Source organism: Melospiza melodia, chromosome 3 (assembly GCF_035770615.1).
Source record: "Melospiza melodia melodia isolate bMelMel2 chromosome 3, bMelMel2.pri, whole genome shotgun sequence".
NCBI lineage: Eukaryota > Metazoa > Chordata > Aves > Passeriformes > Passerellidae > Melospiza > Melospiza melodia.
Genome location: NC_086196.1, coordinates 128,860,111 through 128,886,611, shown reverse-complemented (window position 1 = coordinate 128,886,611; position 26,501 = coordinate 128,860,111). Strand labels below are relative to the sequence as shown.

Genomic DNA, 26,501 nt, shown 5'->3' with positions numbered 1-26,501 from the left:
GCTTCAAGACCTTCATGAGACTTGAAAGTACAAGTTGCCACTGTTAACCAAAGATCCCTTTTATAATAAAACCCACTGATGAGAGGACTTATAATTTTTTCTAGCTTCTTATTAATACAGATTTCGTTCTGTCACCCAATCATATAATTAGGCAACATTGTGGTAAATAGATTGATTGTTTATATTCTGATATTTCAGTTAAGATTTTAAGTAAGTAAACCAAATCCCCCAATGCAAAGTAAGTACAATCCATTTGCCATTTTTTGGCAACTGCTCCAAAACTCAGCTCCAAAACTCAACATGCTGACATAAATGGATGTACTCCATTTGTGGAATTCCACCTGAGGTCACACTTATTTCAGATGCTACAGATTTGGATGGCCTTATTTTTGTGAAGCAGGCAGATACTTTAATAGCTCCTCTTTCTGGAGGAAGGACATCAACCCTCCATTCTTCTTCTAATCTTGGCCTGAAACAGAAACAAAGCCACAGAACAAAGCTTTTTCCTTATCCCAAAGGAAAAAGAAAACAAAACACACAGTCCTTAGATAAAAATATTCAAGCCTTAAAAAAAATTCTCAGACTCTTGAAAACTTGAATTCAAAGAAATGTGGCAAGCTGGTGAGCATTTAACACAGAGCACACCTGTAGTTCCACAACTTGGCCCTGAGCAGTCACAGGCACCTTTGTAAAAACATTTTCTTCTACAAACATAAAATACAGACGTGAACAAGAGCTCAAAACTAAATGACACACAACCACAGGGTGTATAGACTTAGATGTGAGCAGATCTGATGCATCCAGGCAGAATTGTCAAAGGTGTTTAGCACAGTCATTGTGTCTGACTTTCCACGCTCAGCATGTAGTTTAGCTTTCAAAAACAAAATGCACAATAGCTGTAAAATAACACCAAATCAGAATAATGTATCAGTTAAATGTATCACCAAATCAGTTAAAATGTCCAGACACATTGATTGTACCAGCCAGGCAGCACTGCAGCAACATATATGGACTCCTTCCCAACATACCACTTCAGGAACACATACGTGGGTAACAGACACACAAGATGCGTGTCAAAATCCCCAAAATACAAATTGCTCACTGTCACAATGGTGACATACAAATTGCTCCTTGCCTTTGAGTCATTTTCTTACTTACTCAGGTGTTCCATATCCATGAGAGTAATGAGCTTTTCCTCATTTGTACACATCAACCTTACAGCCATGTCAGTCACAGCAAATGACCACAAAACAACTCAACCAAGCTGTATGTACTTTAAACAAGCAAATTTTGCCAGTGAATTCCACATATCTTAGTGGCCTTTTAAAGGCAAGAAACAGAATGAAAACAAATGCAGTGTCAGGAGACAGGTAAATTATGTAAAACAAAAAAATGGTTATACCTTATGCTGTTCAAAAGACAGCGCTGTGACTGAAATCATAAGTAACTACTTGCTATGACCTGAGGCTTTCAAGAAATACCCTCCCTCTTCTAGGAGTAAAGAAGTACATGGTACCAGTGCATAGCAATAACCTCCACAATATCTCAAAGTTCCCTCAGCAAAACTGTGAAAAGATGATCATCACTTTCCACTTTTGTTTGATTCAACTTTAAATGCAACATTCAAAAGAAAGCTATGCTTTCAAAAACAGGCAAGTAAGCTGAGCAACCTACAGTAACTCTAAGAGTAACATTTCCTCCCTCTGATTTCTCAAACACAGCTTTGGTAACAACCAGCAGCCCTAGATCCGAGTCTACTGTAACACAAAACAAACATTTAGACCTTCCCACCAAAGCACAGCTCTGACCTACACAAATTCTTGTTCAACCACAGACTTAGTTGCACAATAATAATGTCCTGAGATACTTCAGAATTATCTCCACTTAGCAAATTAATTGCTAAAGAACTGATCAATGAAGTCACCAAGATTTCCTTAGCTATTCATCTTGTTGCATTGAATTTTCTAAGTAATTAACACTATCTAGTATTGTTTTACTCTGGAAAGAGCTGATTTTTCATCTCAAATTTCTGCCTCCACAATTAAAAGATACTGGCTTGAGTTCTTTTAAAAATTATTTTAAAATAGATAGGCATCTTCATTAAGGGCAGTATTTTACTCGATTTTACTTCCCACATCATTTGGGGAATGCACTTAATTCTACATTCATCTTTTCCATAGCCTTTTTTTATGGGAAATTGATTGTACTTCTGATCTCGGGCATCAGAAAAGCCATGAAGAAAGTAAACCAACACTTCAGAGATCTCAGATCAGTTTCCCACACTGCTCAGGGAATTCAGTTATGATGTGATACCTCAAGACTGTTTTCATTTCATGTGTAACTTTAAACCTGTGAGAAATCTTACTGGCATCAATGATCTGTTGATCAGTGGCACTTTCTTCCTTATTTGGGACCTCAGCTTATTTGTCACTTGGGCTACTAAGTATCCAGTCCTGACATACTCTATTCTATCTGCGCTATAAACCTTTTCAGGCCAAAACATTACACTTTGCAGTTTGTATTAAAAATGGCAATTCACTGTTCATGTAACAGTAATATTAAATAAATAAATCATAATCTATTTCATCTACTTTGTTCTATCACTCCTGAAATAACCTTTGGATGTCCTTAGCTTTATGTTCTTATTCTTCATTACATAAGGCATGTCATTTTTCCTTTGCTGTTTTCACCTATCACAACAAAAAAGAATACATTCAGAATCTATGAACAGGAGTCAAAACATTGCTTTGACAGATGACCATGCCCACATCAAATATCAACTATGCTCTAGATGTGCAATGTATACTTATCCAAATAGCCAATTTAATATGTGGATGTTTCTTTACAGCATGTAAAAATGTGCTTGTTCTCCTTATAACTAGCTTTGTTTCCCTCCCAATTCAAGCCTGTCTATCCTAAATCAATCATCAGCCAACCAGCCATGTCCTCTGGAGTCTCTTGAACACTGAAAAACATATCCATCAATACCAATTGCATGAAATATGATTAAGAGGCTCATTACACAATTCTTCTGACAAAAGTTCCATATAAATTCACAGAGAAAATGTCACATAACATCAGTCACTGATACCTGAGCCTACAGTAATTCATCTGCTCTAAGAAATTTACCTAAATATTGGTTTTTAAGCATTTGTCAAGCAACTAAAATGAATCCTATGAAACGGAAAGGTCAGCTATCATTCATAGTTTAAGAGAATATATAGTTAAAGAGATAAAACTGAGCAGCAAACTATACAATTTTATGCACAGTATTCAAGTGTCACATATTACCATTAGTAAAGCAAATTCCACTGAACCTTTGGAGTTTCTTTTAGTATGTCAGTGTCAAACAGTGATACAAAATTATACAGCCCCAAAAAGCTTACCAAATCAAAGATATGTACAAGGCACTTGTTATGCCACACTCTGGATACAAAAAGATATTCCTTTCTTAGTATTCTTAAAAATAATAATAAAAATTGCAATAAAGAGCTACGTTACTGTTTAGAGAACCTAAGGAAGTGAGATTTTATTTCCTGTTTGTATATTAGACATTCCATCAAGAACAAAGTAATTTTCTTGGTTGTAACAAGGCACAGGGTCTTTATTCCCAGTCAAAATAAAAACAATAACAAAAACCAAAACAAAACAAACCTGAAACAACAACAAACCAAAAGCAAACAAACAAAAACCTCAAATTAAACAAAAAAAAAAAATCGCAAAAATGTGTTGCTAGCAAGTTATATCCTTGATTGAACCTGCATCAAATATAATTCATGTTTTGATAGTCAGAGCTTAACAGTGCCATGTGTCTTCCCCCAAGCTCTGCTTAGGTACAAATGTCATTTAAGCCACATGGAAAAAGGAATTCTGTAGCATGCTACTCATAATGAGTTGCTGCATCATCACTAAAAAGACTTATATTCAAAACCTAAGTAGTTCCATAAAAACAAAATAATTCTACAATTTCCATGTGCAACTTGGTATCTGAAAAAAAACCACACAAAACTGTGAACTATTGCAGATACAATAAAGTTATTAGTTCCAATATTTCAAAATGAGTAAGTCACCACAGGTGGTCCTGAATCTCAAGATTATTGTTTATTTGATGGCAGATGCAAGAAAACTGAATTGCAAGGACACTGCTGTGCAAAGAACTGCATAAAACTCCAATAACGTACAGTCTGTCCTAACAACAGACACCTATAAGCAGGCCTGCCTTTTGGAGAATAAAGAAAGCAGCATAACTAAAACCAGATTTTTTTCCCAGCATTTCCAGTCAAGCACAGAATAGCATGAGTCACATTTGCAAATTTTGGCTTAAATTGGCTTAATGCTTCCCAGTGAATGCATAAGCCTATTGTTCACATCCTTCGATGATTTTAGCAAGTGATATCAAAAGCAAGCCCAGAATAAAATTGCAATAAAAGTCACTTAGCTTATGAACTAGCATTTTAACTACCACAATATATTTAATTCAGGAAGGCAAAGTTTCTTGTATTTTTTTTCCTTCTACAAGGAAAAACCACAATCCAAACTTGGACACCTTTAAGGAACTTCATTTTAAAAACATACTTCATACAATACCATGAGAACAAGTGTCCCACCTTAGTGAATGCAGGCTCTAACATAACAGTTGTACAGCAAGGCATAATCTAACAGAACTGTAGCAACAATCTTAGTTGTTATTATAAGTACCTTTTTAAGAAACCATTTATATAATGGGATGTCAATGTCATTAGGCACTGACATCCAAATGTTCCAAGCAATAGTAAACTATGGCAATTTCTTCTATTCTGCATCCTAACTGCAAAAGCACACTTGTTATGTGAAAAGTCTAATGCTGAAATTTTAAATGGTTCATTTTATGAGAGTTTGCACTACATATCTTCCCTATCTGGCCCATTTTATGAGGGTTTGAACTAGATAACCTTCATATCCTTTAAAATATTTATATTTTCCATTATTACTCTAAATCTTGTTTTCCATTAAAAATATAGTACAATTTTGCTGAAGTATCACCCTTAATTCCCACCAAAATATTTATTAAACTCTTTTATACAAAGGCAAAGTAATAAAACCAGCTTACTGACTATTTTTCTTTGTTTCTTTCTACCCTTCTACTGATAAAAACCTGAACAAGTAAACAAACACTAACAATTTGCAAAATAAAAGAAGAATGACTTGACTAACCAAGCTTGTGTTAATGTTGGAGTCATTTGTCATAGTAGTTTCCATCATCAGCTAAACTCTACCCTCCATCAGCTACTTCCTTTGGAACAAATGGCTCTATAAAATCATCTCTTCACTTTATTTTTAGCTGTCTGCACTTGACCATGCTCATTTATCCTTTGGCTTTTCCTTCAACTCTAACAAACAAGCTAACAGAGCTTCTGAGCTAACAGACCACAACAACATTAATTTAATTATTCCCATAAATTCTCCAGGCTTCATACCTATATCCTCTTGGCTGAAATCTAACCCTGGCAAGGTAGATGATTAAGTGCCAACTACAAGAGCTCCTGAAAATGCAGATGAACATTTCATACATTGTCTTAATATTCCTAATTTTTATATAAAATGGGCTTTGTGTACATTTGTTGCCTATTTGCAAAGATGGCACTCTGTGGCCCTGGAAGGGCAGGTTATTTTATCAGTAGCTAAGAATGTTCCACCTGTCTGAGGAGATGGTAATTTGATTTTTGCACACATTCACAAACAAACTTGTGTTCTATACATATAGAAGTGATGGATGCAACCTAATGGCAAAGAGTATGTTATGCTGGGCTGTAACCATTGCTTTTTCACAATGTGGATTCACAAAAAGCTTTTGACAGAGGCCTTTAAATGCCTGGAAGGCAAACTAGGCAAGAGAGAAAAGAGGAGAGATCTTTGCCTGGGTACATAATGACTGAATACATAAAACAGTGAACAAGGAAAGATGGGGACAGTTTTCACAGGGAGTGATGATTCCTGTGGAGCAACTCATGTTCAACATATGCAGAGCACTTCTGGAAAAGGGCAAGAGCACTGCAGGTAGAAAGTCCATTGAGGCAAAGCCGTGCAAAGTAGTAAAGGCATGGATAATGTGATGAACTGTAAAAGGATGGCATGGATTAAGCAGCTGGCTTCTAAAATGGCAATTATAAAAATGAACATATGAGTTTAATAAAAAATCATCCCAGTCCTCAGCAATAAAAAAGAAAAAAAATTTAAAAGGTAATCAAGGCTTAGAAATTTTTTTTTGCAAGAGACAACAAAACAGAAATCTACCCTATGCTCATATAGAAATTTACACCTTGCCTACTGCATGCAATTCCCTTACCCTCAGCTCACAAAATATATACCTGAGCTGTCAAAACTTTGGAGAAGGGCAAGAAGCTTCCTCAAGCATCCTGCAGAGCTTCCATTTAAATAGATCTGATGAAGACAAAAGTTTTCAGGAAAAGAGATGATTGAGTGACATGAGAAGAACCAATGGTTATCTTTTCCAATAGAAGAACTAGAAGGAAACAAATTAAACTGGCAGAAATAAGATTGCCTATCAACAAAAGTAGATCTTCACACAACAGGCAGTTGGCCACCCTGTAAGGTGGATGAGAAATCTTACACAGGCCCAATGGGTAAGAAGAGAAAAGCTTAGAAGACCTAGTAAGGACTGCTGAACAGACAGGAATCACAGCCTGCTCTGGAATGTCCCTGAGATGAACACAGTTGGGGAATTCTCTGGAACACACCACATACACTTACCCTGGATTTACTCTTTTTCACCAGAGCTGCTGCTAAAGCAAGGAGCCAACAATCCAACTCAGTCTGGCTGTTCTTATGCTCTCACCTGAGGCTACTAAGGGCATCTCCCTCCTTTGAAATATTACCTATCAGGTAATTGAGATTAGATTGAGAGGCAGTTTGATCCATTCATCACACACATTAGGTCATTCAGTGAGAGGACTGGGATTAAAAGAAGTTTTTGATGTCTTAAGTTTGCAACATGGCTGACTCAAGCAGACTAACTCTTGCCAAAGATAAGCAACCAGCAGAACTTTACAAAGCTGTTCAGGACAGTCAAATGCAAAGGTTCCACTGCTTAAATCCAACCTTTCACAAGATTCACTGCCTACAGTGACATGAATTCAATTAGTCAACATTATATTTCAGTCTACTAAAATGAAGGTGTTAAAAGGAAGTAAAACAATGGCACTGTTGACAATGAAGCAACTGAAGAATTTATTAAAAGACAGGTATCTCCTCTGGATTCAAACAAGCATGTTGTGCAACACAAAAGCCAGAATTGCTTTGCAATGAGCTTCTTAGACAAACAGAGGAGACTGGAACACTCCCTGAGGGGGGATCCGAAAGAAAAATAGCTATTTCAAGAATGTTAAAAAATTCTAACACCTCTCTGTCTCTTTTGCTGGATACTTCTCATGTTATCAAAATGGTATGTGGGTCCTAGTCACTGAAGCTTAAAGTGATATGCTGCCCAAATAATTCCCTCGGGTATTTTCAGCTTCACTACACCCACAGAATAATTTTATTTCTCCCGAGGTTGTGTAGGAAGATACTGACAGAGACTACAAGATATACAAGAGCATCTACTGCATCCAACAATGTTCTGAAAGTTCCTTACCAGACTATAGAGACTGAGAAGAAAACACTTCTTTGCCACAGGCCTGCCCCAATAAATTGGTTTCCACAGGCAAACACTAAGCCACATAGAAATGCAGCCGAGCCCGGCCAAAACTCAGAATACTTGTTAGGGTAGCACTGCAAAACTGAATTGAGGTAGCCTGAAGCAAGCAAAGAACATAGTGAAGAAAATGGGCAACCAGAGGAACTGGCTGTAATGACTCCTTTCTCTCCTGGTTTTAAAGTGAGAGAATGCATCCATCCAGTAGTCAAACACCCCATGTTGTTATCACCCATCTGAGACAGTGAGCCACAGCCTGCTATGGCCTTTCTCACAAACTGCAGAGCTGATTTTGCCATACACAGCTATGGTGTACACACTTACCATACAGGCTCTTCAAGAAATGAAAAGGAAAAAAAACCCCAAGATGATACCACCACATATTGTCTACCATCCAACACAATTGCAATGAATTCATTCATGAACTATGAGAATTGCAACAGAAACATATTTACGCAGGCAGAATAAAACTGTTGGGAATTTGAACAGAGAATTCAGAAAAGAGAATATTCTTGTAGATGTTTTTGTCAGAACCAATGCTGCTGAGCTGTGGGAATTCTGTCTGCAGCAAAGAAAAATTGCTTCAGAGCCTCACAGAACAAAAACTCATTAAACACAAAGATGAGGATGAACAAAATAAAATAACCCACATACATTTCCATTTTTTTTCATTTCAAAAGAATATTAAAGTATTTATTTAGAAAGCTTAAAAAAGTTTGCAAACCATTTTTGTATATACTACAGAAATAAAAGTTTGTTCAGATGAACATTATAAAAGACACCTCACACCTGTCCATGCTATATTACTTCCAATGCTTTGATTTAATGTAGTAAAACAATTAAGTGTCTATATTAAACAATATTTTGAGAAGTGAAGGAATGTGCAGCTTTCTTGACACTTAACTGTAACTGGAATAACTGAATAATTACTACTAACATTCTATTTGCATTTAAACTTTCATAATATTCTAGTAAATTAACTCATTTTTTTCCCAGGCCTCCTCCTATTTTAGGCAAGTTCCTTTGTTTCTAATGAGAAGCAAGCAGCACTGAGTTCTCACTCTCAACAGGTGGCATATAAGTAACATGTTCACAAAACCAGACAGATCCAAGACCTCCCTGGACAGCCCATTCCAGGGCTATGCTATGCCCAATGTAAAGTTTTCCTCAGGTGGAGGTGGAACTTCTCTTATTTAAATTTCTGGCCATTGCCCCTTATCCTGTGTTCCAGGAAGGAAGTTCAGAGGCAGCCATACCCATCCATATGGGCCTTGGGGCTAGGGAAGGACTGCAGGCAGAACTACTCTTTGTTTGGAAGAACAGAGCTGATTTGGCCCAATGGGAAGAGCTTACATTATTAAAGGTTATCTGGAAAAACAATTTCTAAGTAGCATCACTTTGAGGGTATGGTAGAAAGGAAGATACTGTTTTTTCGTTGACATATAGCAATTGTAAAATACTGAAAGACAAAATCACAATGTACTGCAAAGGCAGCAGGTAGCCCTGATTTCTCAGAACTAGGTCTTTAGATCCGTCTCTAAGACATATCAGGGAGAGTTTGTTCCTCTTTATGATTAATAGAACAGGATTTCAAAAGCTATTTGCATCAAGCACCCTTTCAATCCTCAGGGATTGGTTTATAAAAATTAATTCCCTTATCATGAAACAATGCAATATAGTGTCAAATATGAACAATGATGTGGACAAAGGAGGAAACTATCTGACAATGGGCAGGGAAGAGAGCATAGAAAATCCGTGAGAAGAAACTGCTTAAGAGCCAACTATGGCAATTAGTAATACAAAGTCTGTGTGCAAAATGATTATCAGTAGTTCATTTCAGATAAGAAAAATTCTTCTAAGAGTTGAGCATGCTCCTTGTGGCAAAAGAATCTGAATATTATTGACATTTAAAAATCTATTCCAGATAATTGATATAATTGTTCATCTAAATTATATGGAAAATCTGCATCTTTTTGAGAAACATAAAAGTCCTGCAACTAAAAACCCACTCAAATGAAAAGCAGGGAAGAAGAATTTTTCTGACTGTAAAACCAATGCATTTTGTAGAAGAAAATCTTGAGGTTATATAATCACCTGCCAACACTGTAAATGCCTACTAATGAAGTCATGCAGTAACATTTCATCTTGCTCCCAGAGGGGAAAAAAGCAGAGGAATCTTTTAATTGGAAATGACTTAGCTTGCTAGAGCTATCACAGTTACACATATTAACTCAACTGCCTTTTCTCAGTGCAATAGATTGAGACAAATGGCAAATCACAGCATGTCAATATGGAAAAGTTTGTCTAAAATGATGTTTCTTGCTTTAAAAAAAACACATAAAAATAGATGTTTACTATTCTTTATAGTAGTCTTTTAGAGTATGGAGATAACTATTATATTCCTTATAACATTCTGAAAGAAGAGGTACTTCAGGAGCAGAAAATAAATTTAAATTCCTAAATTTCAAGTGTCTAATCTTGCAGTTTAACTTTGTGTACAGAGTCTTTGTATCCAATTCCCTAAGGGACTTTTTTTTCATAAAGAGAAAACCCACAAAATTTTGGTGTACAAATATAACAAACTTCCAAACCAGGAGTTACTCTTAGGATTTAAACTTCAATGTTTGTGCACAGCTGGAACTGTGAGACTAACTACACCAACAGGAAGAATGTAAGGTCTGCTGGTTCCCTAGAAGGCTGGCCTTTATTTTGCTGAAGCTCAGGTCTCCAGCTTGTCTTAGGAAAGCCAAAGATTTTAGTCCAAACTATAATCTCAAAAAAATTTGATAAGGAAACTTCTGGCCTTCTCTGTCCACTCTTCCTCACACAAGTGGCTCCAACTGCCCCAGTCTGTAAAATGACACACATTCTGGTATTCTTCTAAAGCATTAACAAACTCTTCTTTCCAATAAAAGAAAGATATAAGTATCAATTTCTAAGAAAATATACTGCTCAAGAAAACACTACAATTTAATCAAAGTAGACACAGAACAAAACTGCAGAAAATTATACAAACCCTCCATGGAAAGCAAACATCCAGTCTCTTATAGAAGCTGTTTTACAATAGTGGCAAAAAAGTAAAAACAAATTATTCATTTTGATAAGAGTCCTGCATAGAATTGAACATATTTTTGGAGACCTGGAAAAAAGACTGTAGTGGACTGATGCTGGCTGGATGCCAGGCACTCACCAAAGCTGCTTTCTCATAAATGGACAGTGGAGAGAAAATATAATGAAGAGTTCATGAGTTGAGATAAGGAACAGGAGAGATCACTCAGCAAATACCACCATGGGCAAAATGGACTCAAAATGGGGATGTTAACAAAATCCATTACTAACAAAATCAGAACAGGACAGCGAGAAGTAAAATAAACATTTAAAACTATTTCCCTGCACCTCTTCCCACCTCTCCCTCCTCCCCCAGCAGTGCACGGAGGCAAGGAATGGGGGTTGTGGTCAGTTCATCACCAGCAGTTTCTGCCGCTGTGCAGGGCGTGCAGTCCTTCCCCTGCTGCACTGTGGGGTCTCTCCAAGGGGAGACTGCTCTCCATGAACTTCTCCAGTGTGAGTCCATCCCACAGGCAACAGATCCCCTCAGAGTGCTGCCGTGTGGGTCACTTTTCCATGGGGTGCAGTCCTTCAAGGACAGGCTCCTCCTGCCTGGATTCCCCTCAGGGTCACAAGTCCTACCAGGAGACTCCAGCAAAGTCCAGCATGGGCTTCTCTCTCCATGGATCTGGCTCCAGCACAGGTTTCCCAGGGTTCCCCAGACCTCTTTCAGGCATCCAGTGCTCTGGCTAGGGCATCTCCCAGGGGCTGCAGGTGGATCTCTGCATCCTCATGGACCTGCAGGGGCACAGCTGCCTCACCATGGGCTGCACCAGGGGCTGCAGGGGAACATCAGCTCCAGCACGTGGAGCACCTCCTGTCTCTCCTTCTGCACTGACCTTGGTGTCTGCACAGTTGTTCCTCTCCCATATTCTCACCCTGCTCTTCTCTGAACACAATTAAATCTGTACAGTTACTTTTTCTCCCCCTTCTTAACACATAACAGAGGTGCTACTATCCTCCCCTGCTTGGTTAAGCCTTGGCCAGCAGTAGGTCCATCCTGGCAAGTTCCACATGGCAATGAGTTCTTCATAAATCACTTTGGGGTTAGAATCAGAAGATCTGAAAGTTTTGTCTAAGAATTCCTCCAGAAAAAAAAAAAAAAAGGGTAAAAGCTATATAATAGTAACAACAGCTAAGTTTGAAGCACGTGACACTGGCCTTTATGGCCACTTGAGAGAGATCCAGCACTTCCAGATCATCACTCATGTCATTCTGAATAAATCTGCTATTTTTCTTTATCATCCTCTGGAAATGCCTCTTTCTTTTTACCAACTCTAAAATTAAGCTTGATTCTTTTAAATCTTAGAAGAAGAAGCTTAATTCTTCTAAGTCTTAGAAAAAGAATACCCAAGTAGCTCAAATTAGGTAAAATCTCCCTAGATATGAAAAGATCAATAATATCTCTCAAAACATTATTACTTTTTAATTGACTCTTGCTTTTTCTAAATTATTAGAATTAGGAACACAGTGTAACTTTCTTGCCATCCTCCTCCAGAATATAGATCTTCACAATATTCTAAAAAAAGATTTTTGTCTATTAATAAAAACCTGTTTTCCTGATTTCAGAAAGCACGAGTTCCATATTTATAGCTAGTATCTAAAGTCTGAAGAATGCATCCTACTAAACCATAAGAGTTTAGAGGCAGACCAAATTACTCAATGCTGCATAAATCTCAATGCCTTTAAAATGAAAAATATTTATGTAGCAATAAAGGGTATTAAGATTTTAACTTGCAGCTACTGTCCAGTCATTACCAAGTAACTCAACTGGAAATAACAGGATAAATCACAGTGCCCCAGATCTCAACACGAATCAATAAGTGACCAAAGCAGAGGCTGTTTCTACCACACTGGGCAGAGGTTGAAACACTGGGCAGAGGTGCTCTTTCCATGATGTTTCTATGCACAGGAACAATAAGCTCTGGAAAGAGTGTCACAGGTGCAGATGATATGGACCCTTATGAAAATATTTCCACCAAACCAGAACAGGAGCTATATTTATAACTGCAAGTATACATAGCAGTTGCTACAAGTAGAAAGGTCCAGAATTCCTCTCTGTGCACTGGGGTTAAAGGAAATGAAAATGCAAAGCAATCTCTATTACAGCAGGGCCTGGGCATCACGATGAAGCAACATCAGCAACCGTGGCAGTACAAACCATGCTGCAGCAGAACCCATAAGCATGCAGATAAGCTCAAAAAATGAGCAATCAATTGGCTCAACACCATCACAGCAAAAGTCAGATCAAGGTTAATAACATTTCTTAAATACACAGAATAAATTAAGTCTAAATTCTAACCAAAAGTCAGAGAGAGTTGACAGGAAGATAAAAACCATGCTCAGGTAATCAGAGATATAGAGAAGTTGTCATACACTGTATTACTATTGTAACAAGACAAAAAGATCCTCATAACGAAGTTCATCACACTACAATTACTGTGTAGACAAAATTTTTAATAAATTTACTTTGTAAGAGAAAATAGACCTTTAAATTAATTTCAGCTTTAGTCTCTAATTAACAACAGGATGACTCACACTCAAAAATACCAGTGAACTACACAGCTACAGATGGTCCAACATTTTGAGTGGGCACATTGTAATAAAGGTTAGTAGAACTGCCTCATATAAAGGATATTTTTCCTATGAGCAAACATGATTTTTCAGTTACTCCAATTCTACACTGGAATTAGACTGGAATTGTCTGAATCAGATTTCCCAGGGAATATTTTATTTTACATCTTGGAAACATTTGTTTCTGAAAATAAGTTTTATCACATTAAAGAAATTATTATAGCTTCCTCTTTGAGAGCAACCATTTACATCTGACAAAAAATCCAATCTCAAGTTGAAATAAATTGCATTTATCATGGCATCATAGAATGGCTTGGGTTGAAAGGGTAAAGATCACCGAGTTTCAAACCCACTGCCACAGACACCTCCCACTAGACCAGGTTGCTCAGAGCCCCATCCACCCTGGCCTTGTAAACTTCCAGGGATGGGGCATCCACAAGTTCTCAGGGCAGCCTGTTCCAGTGCCTCAGCAGCCTCATAGTAAAGATTAAATTTAAACTCCCTCACCCCATACTTCCATACTCTAATCACAGAATCATAGAACATGCTGACTTGGAAAGGGGCCACCAGGACCATCAAGGACCAACTCCTGGCCCTGCACAGGACACCCCAAGAGTCACACCACATGCCCAAGGGTATTGTCCAAATGCTTCTTGAACTCTGACAGGTGTGGTGTTGTGATCATTTCTCTGGGGAGCCTGTTGCAGCGCTCAAACACTCTCTGGGTGAAAAACTTTTCCTGATATCCAACCTCAATGTCCCAACTCAGCTTCATGCAGTTTCCTCGAGTCCCATCACTGGTGAAAAAGACAAAAAGAAAAAAGAAAGCCTGCCCCTTTGCTTTCCCTTGTGAGGATGTTGAAGACCACAGTGAGGACTTCCCTCAGTCTCTCAACCATCCTCTAATCACAGCTCTCATGTGTTCTACAAAATTTTCTATATACTAAAATATCTTCCACTTTCTCCCTTTACTGGGGCATTACATTCATAGAAAGATGTGCACTGACTATCTCTGATAGAGGCAGAGGGAGGAGAAGACTTACCATAAATAATTATTAAAAAAATCTGATTTAGGTTCTCAACATTTCTTTCCTATGGATACTTAAAGTTGTATACTCTACAGAGTGTGCAATAATCCAAAGGTGCAAATTTAAATCTTGTTCAATATGATATTTATAATTATCTCCATCCTCCACAATGACAATTTTTAATATAATTATATAAATAGAAAAATCTTGGGACTTACTCGGAAGTAGTCACTGCAGGCTGCCAGGACCGCTTTGTGTGCATGGAATTTCTGCTCTTCAGCAATAAGGGTAATATCACAAAGAATGCCATCACTTCTTTGTTGGTTCAGAGCTGCCAGGACAGCATCGTTGTGGGAGCTAGACTGACAAAGCCTCTGACCTGTCAGCATTTCCTGAACACTGAGAGGGGAAAGGGGAAAGACTCTGTCAAAAACAAAAAGAAAATAAAGTACAAAACAAGCACATTCTGTCAGGAATACAGAACAAGACAAGAAAGTTTGATAATTCTTGGAAAGCAAAAAAGTCACGAACCCTGTCAGGCAAGAACCTTTACACAGCATAGACATCAGAAGAAAAGCTCACTATGACAAAGCATTATGAACACTGATTATATACTCAAATTTAAAAACATCAATGGTTCTGATTTCTCATTTCCTGTACCAGAAGTCAGCTGAACTCACAGGATTAATTAATTTTAGGATTAAATGAGGACAACAGAGGGCTTAGGTCAATGGACCACCAGAAAACTTTAAGTGGTTCAAATTGAAGGACTGATGAAAAGGAGGGTCTATGTATGCATGCCAGAAGTTCTACTAAAAGGTATGATGCCTCATGGTCTCAGGTGGCCTGTTTAAGTCTGATTCTGAATGAAGTGGTCTGAATCACCACTTCAGGCTATTCATATTTATGTAGAGTTGTAGTGTTTTTTGATTGTCTGTTTTGTGTTGGGGGAAGGGAGAGGATTTTTGCTCAATTTTAAAATGCCAACGCCTTCTCCACCTCTGAAGATTTCCATGTATGAATATAAGTTTCCCACATAATCCAGCTTAGGACTGCCTGATTGCAGCTTCCTTTCTCTGTAGTGAAAGGAAGAGACAAGATAACTGTTGATGCAAATGGAAACAAATCAAAATAGATCAGTAAATCCTCTTTGGTACAAAACAATGCAATTGATTTGAGCTCTGTGAGACTACAAATTTAAATTGGCAGAGAATCCACATGTGTGTTTATAGAAGGTGAGTTTACAGAGAGTCATCTCAGCAGACATCAAAGAGAAGATTTTTTTAAAGGGGTGAATAACTCATGATCTTTCCAGCACAGTCATGTAATTCACTGCATACCTGTACTATGCAGCAGCTGTGGGGCTGTGATATTTTCCTTTCTCTGCCCATCCTACTCCTGCACCTCAGGCACCTGTAAACTCCTGCAGACCTGCCTTGCAGACTGTTTGCTCTAATCTAACCTGCTCTTTTAGAAAGACAACTAAAACCTTACTTCTAGAAGAAGGCTGGCCAAAGAGAAATAACACAGGAACAGAGTGTTCAGTGAACAGAAGAATTTTCAGTGAACAGAAGAATTTTACTTCTTCTCTGACAGTTCAGGTTTCACATATGGACATGCCCTAAATACATTTCAAAAGGACTCATTCAAATTACTCTTTTTTTCTTCAGCTGTTCTGTTTGTGGAACCCAACTCATATTCTAAATGACAGTTATCAAGAAATCTAACTTGCTAAACACAAGAGAACTGTTTTTAACAGTTATTTCTCTTCTGTAATTTCTATGGCGAAGTGACTAAAACTAGGGCAAGTATAATACATTAATGATGCCCTGAGATGGTTTCTCTTTACTTCTGTTTTTATTAGCCTCTCTCCCACTGTTGTAAATCAAGACCTTCATTGCTCTTGCTTTTTTCACCATCATCCAGAGGACTATTTCATTCAATAGAGAACATATCTGGGATTTTAAACTGAGTTCTATCATAATCCATTTTTCAATTCAGTGACCAAAGTGAAAAATCAATTGCATGTAACCCTTGTGCTAATAACATATGAAGAATGCATACACATGAAAGGCAATTTAACTGGAATTTAGGAATGAAAATACATAAAATAATTCAACATAACTTGACTGATAATTTGTAATGATATTGTCAGTTGATAAATTTAATAGCTATAAAAGCAAGAAAGTTCTGATTCTCTTCTCCTGCACAAGCATGGCAGGGAAAGGGGAACAGAACTGGAATGATAAGGTGTCCCAGTCATCTCGGGAGTTTTCTGAGCTCCCAGATCAGTGTTAACTACTCTGTAAAACAGAACCACCAGCATTTCACACTACTGCAAAGTTCTGCAGAAAACCAATTCAATTAATAAATTCTGCAGAGTGTTCTGTCTGAAAGAACCATGTTCTGCTTCCAGAAATTAATTAAATTATAAATGACAAATTCTCTATTGCAAGAAGGGGTGGTACAAACAAATGAGAAAGGCTACACTGGGAAGGAGACAGAAGGGAAGGCAGAAAGATGAATTTGGAGAGAACCTTGAAAGACATTTCAGGTAACTGGAAAAGTAATATATCCCGAACAGTGGAACTGCACAGACCCAAAATTATCACCAGACACCATTCTAGATGCAAAAAATGCCAGTTGCTTCCACAATCAAAAATCCCAAGTATAGACTAAGGCATAAACAAGTTAAGGTATGAAGAGACTGTGGGCCTCCAATCAATCCCAGGCACAGTTTTCCTTGCCTGAGATAAGAAGCAACAACAAGATAATATTTTGCAGATTATAACATGGATATGTATTTAATAATGCAAGTTCCTATCTAATGAACAAAACCAGTAGATTTACTTTTTCCTACTTTCTTAACTGAATCTTTGGTAAACATCATCCTAAATGTTAATAACTTCCTACACACTACCAAGTACTATACCTCAGGCACCTCTCAGATGGCATCCTTCAGTCTTCTGAATATCAAAACTTATAATCCTCTAGAGAAAGCTGTGAGTGTTCCAGCTAGAAAAAGAGAATGGAGAGGAACATTAAAATTCAAAGCATACACAGCCTCAGCCTTAAAGATCAATACTTTCAGGATGTGCAATTCAAAAGCAACTTTCACTGTCTAGATCTGAGTAAAGTCTTTCTGCAAGGAAAGTGGCCTTTCCTCTAGTCCTTCTTAGAGATTCACACCCTGCCATCTGAATGTCCTCCACCTGCTGCCCTTGAGGAATGGTTTCCACAAACTCAGGAACACATTTAATTTCAAAAAAGCTGAAGAAAGATGAGGAGGAAAGTAACTGTAACAAAATTCCTTCAACATGAAGACCAAGTCACAGGCATGTATTAGTGTTTGCTTACTTCCCTGAATCGCACACAGTTTTTATGTTCAATGATCCTGAGGGTCTTTTCCAACCCAAATGGCTTTATGATGCTATAATCATTCTGGCAAATAGAAGCACTATAGTACAATCATTTTTATAAACACAACAGCTCTTTTTTTAAAAGACAAAATACTAAAGTGACCATATAAATAAACACAGAACAGCTGAAGTGTCCAAAGACCTAAGTTATTGGAAACAGGGCAGCACAGCAAATTTTTAACTGGTGTAGCAACCAGCACAGCTGACATGACATTTCAACTTCATATAAGAATCATGAAAGAAAAAAATAAGTTTTAACTGAATAGTCAAAAAAGAAAAGTACCTTACTTTAACTGCTTATTTTAACCATACGCGAATTGTTTAATGTAACTCAGTAACACTGAAGTATTACAATACAGTATAATCTGAAGAATGGAAAGATTTCCATATTTTTCTCTCTTTTCCAAAAAGAGCAGATGGGTGAGGTCATAGAGAACTTATGCTGATGATTCAGTGGGATACCAAGCAAATGGGTTTGCAGTGCTTTCCAATGGTGGTTTCAGAAGATTTCACTCTCTCCCTCAACAATCATCATTCTAGCTCTGTTAAGACAATTCACCTTACCCTTCAAGAGACAGAAAAACACAGCACATTAAGTTGCTACTGTCAACTAAGGAAGCAAAACCACTTCTGATCAATGTACCTGCTCTTGTATACACCCATACTGATGCCCGCCCTTTGGAAATCCTACACCAGCCAGAGACTGATAGAGAACAAATTCAACCTTTAAGAGGTCCAAATTCTCCAGCCCATACACAGAACAAAAAAAAAAAAAAAAAACCCAAACCAAAACAAAAAACAATCACAAGTAGCAGTGAGAGCAAACAGAGGAAGGATGAAGACCTGCAGGTCTAATTTTAAAGACATTAAATCTGCAATAATTAAGGCATACGCATCAAAGAATTAACAAGATATTCAAACAGTCCCATGCTGCATTTCGTAGTTTTCCCTAATAAACCAATCTTCCCTAAAACTCAGCAGCCCTTCTTTCTCTTCCAGAGCTCCAGCACTGCATGCCTCACTTACATGTACACCATGTAGGAGCGTGTAAATCATTAAACTAGTACTGCACAGATTTTATTTAGCCATACAGAAATAAGGCAGCTAAACATCTTTAATTTGAAAGAATTATTTATTCTTACAAAAAAAAAAAATTAAGGAGGCACTTCCACCTGTTGTATACATATGCTGTGCCAGAACAGTTCTAAAATCATTTGCACCAAGAGTTTATTTCTATTTCAGACAGCTGGATACATGTCCATTATATAAACACTGATTGGTACCCAAGAGAACTCCTTGCATTAGAATATTTAAGACATACTATTGTCTTTCTATTTAACTACTTGAAGTCATCAAATCGGTTTAAAAGATTAGTTTATAAACTTAAGGATAAGACTTTTGGTTTAAATGGAAAACTTTAAATCCACATAAATCCTTCTGTTATAGTGAAATACTCATTAATGCTGGAAGTTAACAGGAAAAATATAGGCCAGGCAGAAAATGCTCATTACATCCTAGGTTTGAGATAGATGCTAAAATTGCCAAAAAGTGTTTATTGAAAATAATATACTATTTCACCCTTTATGATTTTGTGATGAACACTAATTCCCAATAATATTGTATTTCACAATTAAAATTTATTTCCTTATTGCTCCATTAGTTTTTTCACATCCTAGAAAAGTGCTAAAATTAAAAATTTGCAAATGAATAAAACTAGTAATGATCTAGCTAGCACTGGAAGAACATATTTTAGTAAGGAATGGTGCACCATTCCTAAATGGAAAAAAGAAAAACCCTCGACAGAAGTTTCCTTATATAAACACAGTGTATCTAAGGATTTCAAAAGTAAGCAATTCAAAAGAAATCACACTGTCCATGCAAATGATTGTGACAAACTAATACACCAAAACAGAGTTTGCTGTTTGCCTGATGAAATGTCAGTCTTTCTATACATATTTTTGTTGCAGTCTCATGACACAGCAAAATAAACAGTAGGTTTTGTGCACTCTCAGGAAATCTTGGAATGAAGGGCCACATCCACTGCACAGTTAGGCTATGCCACTTCTTTAATCTAAATTACCAGGGAATCAGGAATTATTTGTTCAAATATCACTAAAAAAAAAAAAAAAAAAAAAAAATTTAAGCAGGCAGTATTTCTTCATTTTAATCAGATATACCTCTGGCTTGGAAATATTAGACAAAGTAGTTTAGTATCCAAAAGTATTTATTGGCAGAATGCATGTTCCCTTGTCCAGAAAAAATCTCGTACATTTAAATTAATCTTGAGAAGCCAATACCATGTTCTTAGTTTACACAGAATGCATGAGGCATTAAAGAATTTCAGTTACACCATTTCTCATCCTTTTGGTGGGTTTATTTGTTCTTCTTGTGTCATTTAGAAACAAACTGAAGGCAAGAACATATTTTTGATTAATTCTTGAAAATATAAACCACCAGAATACAGATTAGATTAAGGGGGGAAGTGTGTAGGAGATCAAAATAAAATTCATATTCAATCTACTTTCTGAAAATAAGTTGAATGTCCCAAAATTCACTATTTCCTCCCCCTTGATGTAACAACCTTTTTTTTTTTTGTTCACATATCTGATTTTACAGAGTTGGCCAAACCATAGTCCAGATCATCACAACACTTATTCTGTTGCAAAAACAGGCTCTGCATTTTATACTGGGTACCTAAGAAACATTTCTTCCACCCTAATTATGCTTCCTTTGTCCTGCAAACTAGTAAAAAATGCATATTCATAATGGAAATGACAATCTAATAATAATGCCTGAAAACATGCAGGTTTTCTTCACAATCGAAGCTTATATCAAATAATTACCACCTCAGTGGTTTCATCAATAATTTTCCCATTTGCTCTAAGTAAATAAGAACTGAGTTATAATGAACTTCAGTGTGAACTCTGAAAACATGATATAAGCATTATTTCTGTTGGGTCAAAAACGAAATTATTTAAAAATTCTGATTTTAAATGTGTTCTTAATACAAAAATAAAATAGCATTGGACAAAAAGATTGTACTCTTTACTAAGGTAGTTACTTCTTAGGCAGGAGTTACTAAACTATCCCACTCCCACCCCCTGAGCCCCAGCCTAGGTTTAGGGCAAAGCAAAGTTTCTATTACCTATGTAGGAGTCAGAAAAACCCCATGTGACTGCCTCCATGGCTCTAGGTAACACATTGTGCTGCGGTGGAAGAGGTGACACTCTGCCCTCCTCAGATATTCTGGCAAGACTGACATAAAAAAGTGAGAAAAATCAAAGTGAAACACAGGCAACTACCACTTCACAAAGTTCAGCCTAATATAAGATTCAAGACATACCAAAAGATGCTTTTGTAGACAGAAGAAATGTTCTCTTGCAAACATGGCCAGGATCAGAAAGCCTTTAAAAGACAGGGTGAAAAATTACAAAGCATTTGGTGTCTTTTATCCCACATATAGAAAATAGCTTAACTGTGAATAGATTCAACATAAAATTGGAGCTAAAAATCTTTTAAACTGTTCACTGAGATCCAGGCAGCCAACGTACATAACTCTCCATAGCAGCCAGATGCAATCTCTACTCTTGCGATGATCCACGTTTGGAGGGAGGTGGAAGTACCAAGAACCCCTGGTGATGCCTCAAAGCAGCCACTGCTTCACTCCTCACAACGTCCCCTGCTGCTCCAGAGCCACTCTCAGAGTGACAGGAGACTGACTTTGGGAGCTGTGGAGTCCTTTACACTGGGACCACTTAGAGCAACTTTCACCTAGTTGATCACAAAGTTGTTGATCTTCTGTTTACCACTAAACTTCAGAGAATGGCACTGTAGTACTGTTCTGCCTTTTAAGTCCTGCAATGTTGTCATCTTATTGCAGGGGTTGTCTATCTCCTTATCACAAAAGTTCCATACCTTCTTGCTGTTGCTCATGGGCAGCTCCTCAGAGCGCTGACTCTTTCTCCTCCACAAAGCAGCCACTGACTCCAGGTCCCTTCCCAACCAGCCACCCCACTCTTTTATAGCATCTTCATCTCATTGCTTACAGCCGTGGCCTGTTAAAGTCAGGCCTGCTCCTAATCTTTGATAATTGGCCCAGCTGCAACTCCTTAGGGGTGAGATTACTTTCTATGCTATCTTTATTTTCTTATATTCTATCCCCCTACACTCCAGTGTATGAAAAGTCTTCTAATTTCTTTAAAATTTTACTTTGAAGTGGGAAAGCTACTCATTTATCGATTACTGCATTACTTCAAACAATGCTGCTTATCAAAAATATATTCCAATTCATTAATTTTAACTCACACAAACCATAAAGCCAAACCCTGAGTATTTAAACACATTTTAATCTCATTTCACATTAGTTACATTCTGAAACTTCATTTTACTTGTCAGTAACCATAAAAAGCTGTTGATTCATAAAACTTCACATTAAATGTGGGGTTCCATTTCCCTGGGTACAGATAATGTATCTTTTCTGATAGCAATATTTCACTTTGATATATTTACTAGTATTCTTAATTATGACTGTTGTTATGTTGGAAAATAGTAACTCAACATTACTTATATTAAATTTGCTGTATGCCAAACTACTTTACATCGAAAATTATTTAAATTCACATGCTCAAGAACTGGTTACAAAGAATAAAAATACTGAATATGTAAATAATTTTAAAGATATATTGCATTTTCAAGCAGTTATCTTTAATTAGTTATCTTCTTTCCCTCCAGTCACTCCTTTTCCAAGTGTGTATTTTAGGTATTGGAAAACATTTCCACTTAAACCCACACCACTTCAAGTTAGATGCATGGACAAACTGAAGGGATCATGAGCTCTTTCTTGCAAAAAAGTAGAATTTTGAACAACTGGATAAGTTGTGAAGATAAAGCATTTGTATGCAATGAAATTGGATTTTCACTTTGACAGCTCAAAAAAAGGTTTCAATTTGGCCTTTTTACAAAAAAGAAAATACAACATTTAGAAGCTAACAGAAGTACACTATATCAATTTCATTCCAGAATGGCATCACAGCACATCCTGACAGAGGCTGCCATGGATACAGAACTAGACCATTAAGATTTACCCATGGCAATTCTCTGTTCTAGCTTGGCTCCTTATTCACAGGAGCTTCTGCTTCTGCCTGTGGTTTTACTTAAGTCAAAATAAATCATCTTTTCAAGCCATGCTTCACTTTCTCTCAGAGTCTCTTCAGAAACAAAACTATGGATTTACTATTCAGAGAAAATAATGGACAACATTATCTTCTACCTTTTTTAATCATATCTCTGCCAGATTAATTTATCAAAAAGAAAACACTTGGAAACAGATTTAAAGTTTGACTGCCAACCTGCTCTTTTGAGTATATTAACACACTTTTCCCACATGCCTGGGAGGCAACACTTTTTCCTCTTTTCATTGGGATCTTTAAGAATTAAAATATTTTTCTCATTCCATAAAAAAAGTTCAAGAATGTCAAGTGTGAGAAAAACTCTACCACTACTCAGTGTTGTCAGTGAAATCATCACTCAGCTCAAACACAAGCTGCTCAACTAATTTACTGCCTCAATACAGTGAATTTAAAGAAAAAAACTTTCATAGTACTGAAAAACCCCTTAGATTTAATGTAAATTACAAAATTAGGAGAGTAAAAAAATTTAAAACCTGGACTTGTTTGGGAAAACAGAAGTCAGTCAAAACACCTCAAGAAAAAATTCAGCAAAATAAATGCAAAATAAAACCACAAAAAATTCAAACTGTTACAGTGTTCTGGTTAATTATAAACTAGTTTCTTGTGAGACTGAAAAGGTCATTGCTATCTTCGGGCCATCAGCTATAGTCAATTAGAATAATGAGATTTATTTTCTATTACTACCAAATTACCATGTGACTTCACAGAATAATTAAGATTTTAAGCCACAAAAACATAAAATGAAATAACAAGGCTGAAGGCTGTATGAGTAGAACAACATCTTTTATGTCTTTATATCTTCTTTGTGGCATTATATCTTCTACGTATCTCAATGTATCAGCATTCAGAAGATATTTTCTGAATACACCTTCAGATAAAATCAAAAGCCAGGCTCATGGTCAGCTGTGCAACTTAGGCACATTTTACCTAAACTACCACCTGAGAAAGAGATTGATGCATTCCAGTGATAAAACCATAGACAATCATGTAACTAACTGGAAACTACACAGATGAAGTCTGGTGAATTTGAAGACAAGGTCTGCTTTCCAGGATGTGTGCACACAGTTTCACTCATTTCATCTGAAAAAAGACGATAGTTTTATACAACTGTAGTAACAAGCCTTTGTGCACTATCATCTTAGCTTTTCAGAGCACTCAATGTTGCTGTCATTTAAGCCATGATACTAATTACTCACCTGCTGAAAGGAGCAGGACATAACTTCCAGCAGATTCATTTATCATAGTTGGGAAAACAATGTTACAACTTGATCCTGATCTCATTGAAGAAATTTCAACTCATGGCAGGAGACTGGACTAGATGACCTTCAAGGGTCTCTTCCAACCCAAACTATTCTGTTTCTCTATGAACTTATTTTCTCATCTTTCTGAAAGATAGGCAACAAATATGCAAAGCAATCTCAAAATGAAGTATCTAATCCATACACTGAGTTTACAGTTGTTATAAGGAATAAGCCAAAAGGTCTCTGGTCAGTTTTAAGGCATTCTGCTACTGGCACAAACCAAAATCTTTGTTACTTTGCAAAACTATGCTTTCAAGATTTTTCCTCTAGACCTTATAAAAATTTCCTTATAAAAAGGAAATAAAAGACAGGCAACTTTAGTACTTGTAATTGCATGTTATTTTGGAATTTGATTTGCATTTTTATTAGATAAAAAAACAAGAACCCTGTTCTTTAAGTCTATTCATATATTTCATTAAGAACAAATAGTTATACAAATGTTCAGACAACATATTACAGTACGAATATATATATTTCTATATATCTATATATTCTATATCTATATATTTCTATACTTCTATATATCTATATATTTCTATATATCAAAGCTCTCCCTGGAGCTTTGTAGTCTCATTACTGCACAGCCCCAGCTCTCAGCCTGCCTTCATAGGAAAGGTACTCCATCCTTCTGATCATATTGCATTTTTATTAGATAAAAAAAACAAGAACCCTGTTCTTTAAGTCTACGTTTTTTTTTTTAGAAAATTTGTCTTTTTTTTTTTGCAAGATCATGGAATGGTTTGGGTTGGAAGAGATCATCTTAGTCCCAACCACCTGACAGGGACGCCGCTCTCTAGACCAGTTTGCTCAGGGCCCCATCTGACCTGGCCTTGAACACTTCCAGGCATGGACAACCAGAACTTCTCTGGGCAACCTGTTCCAGTGCTTCACCACCTTCTGAGTAAAGAATTTCTTCCTGACATGTAAACCAAACCTGTTCTCTTGCAGTTTAAAACCTTTTGTCCCTTGTACCTTGTCCTGTCACTACGTGCTCTCGTAAGAACTCCCTCTCCCACCCTCTTACAAGCCCCATTTAGGTATTGGAAGGCTGCTAGAGGGTCTCCCTGGAGCTTTGCCCTCTCATTGCTGCACAGCCCCAGCTCTCAGCCTGCCTTCATAGGAAAGGTGCTCCATCCTTCTGATCATCTTTGTGGCCCTCCTCTGGACCTGCTCTAATAGGTCCACAAATGTGGAAGGTTTCTCTAAAGCAAGTCAGAATGTTTTATAGTGGAATGCAACAAAAATTTAACTAGAAAGCTCATCATTATTTCTCCTGAGAGAAACAAAACTCTAGAAACAAACATGGAAAGGGACATACAATAGTGAGGTGTGGTCAGAAATGGTGTCAACCTCACTCAGATAAGCCTTAGATTTTTAACTTTCACAACTATCAAGAAGCTTTTATTGAAAACAACAATTATTGTTTTCTAGATAAACATGTTTTTGAAACTACTTCAAATCTGCATATAGACTACATCAGATAGGAATACACAGCACTGTAGTCTACAATCTTAACAATTGGGCGACATGAACTTTTCCTATCTATGACTGAAACTTTAAAAAATCACATAAAAATACTAAGAAAAGTGATATTTCTTAACAGTCTATAGTCTTGCATAACTGAGGTGATCACTTTTGTGTCTACATGGCACTTCCAGTGAACAACTATTTATAAATTTCAATAAAATCATAGAGAGTTTATACATCTCTATGGGACATGCAACAGTCCTTCAACTTCCTCTGTGAAGTTAAAAGTAAAAGGCTATGACTACCAGCAATTAAGTAAACATGTACCTTCTAAGAATGGCCTTCAGTAGCCACAGGGTGGCAGAACTATACTTCAATATAACTTGTACTTCCAGGACAGTGACAGTATTTCAAAGAGTGGGGTTTTCCCTCCTTTCAGCATAATTAAAACAATGTAAAATACTTGCTCATTGTCCAGTGGGTTCTTTCAAAGCTAGGAATCAGAGGGAAAAGAAACGTCTGTAGATAAAAGTACAACTACACAGCAGCTCTATAAGCATCAAAACATTGCAACAGGTTACTGACCTCCATGTTTCTATTTTGAAAAAATATTCACAGAATCACAGAAATTCTAGGCTGGAAGAGACCTGTAAGATCACCGAGTCCAACCCATGTTCTAACACCTTAACTAGATCATGGCACCAAGTGCCACATCCAGTCTTTTT

At 36.9% G+C, this 26,501-nt stretch overlaps 1 protein-coding gene across 5 annotated transcripts in view; it reads right to left on the bottom strand.

The window, feature by feature from the left end:
- Positions 1 to 26,501, bottom strand: part of KLHL32 (kelch like family member 32) — a 118,930-nt gene that overhangs the window by 75,206 nt on the left and 17,223 nt on the right. For 2 of the 5 annotated variants that reach the window (XM_063153044.1, XM_063153048.1), the window contains exons 2-3: positions 17,333 to 17,415; positions 14,619 to 14,799 (exon numbers count right to left, since the gene is read on the bottom strand). In XM_063153044.1, coding sequence (XP_063009114.1) covers positions 14,619 to 14,799; positions 17,333 to 17,355 — 204 coding nt within the window. In that variant the 5' untranslated portion in view covers positions 17,356 to 17,415. Of the gene's footprint in view, positions 1 to 14,618; positions 14,800 to 17,332; positions 17,416 to 20,964; positions 21,032 to 24,204; positions 24,224 to 26,501 lie in introns of those variants that run through there. The other 3 variants (XM_063153046.1, XM_063153045.1, XM_063153047.1) reach the window with 3 other exon arrangements.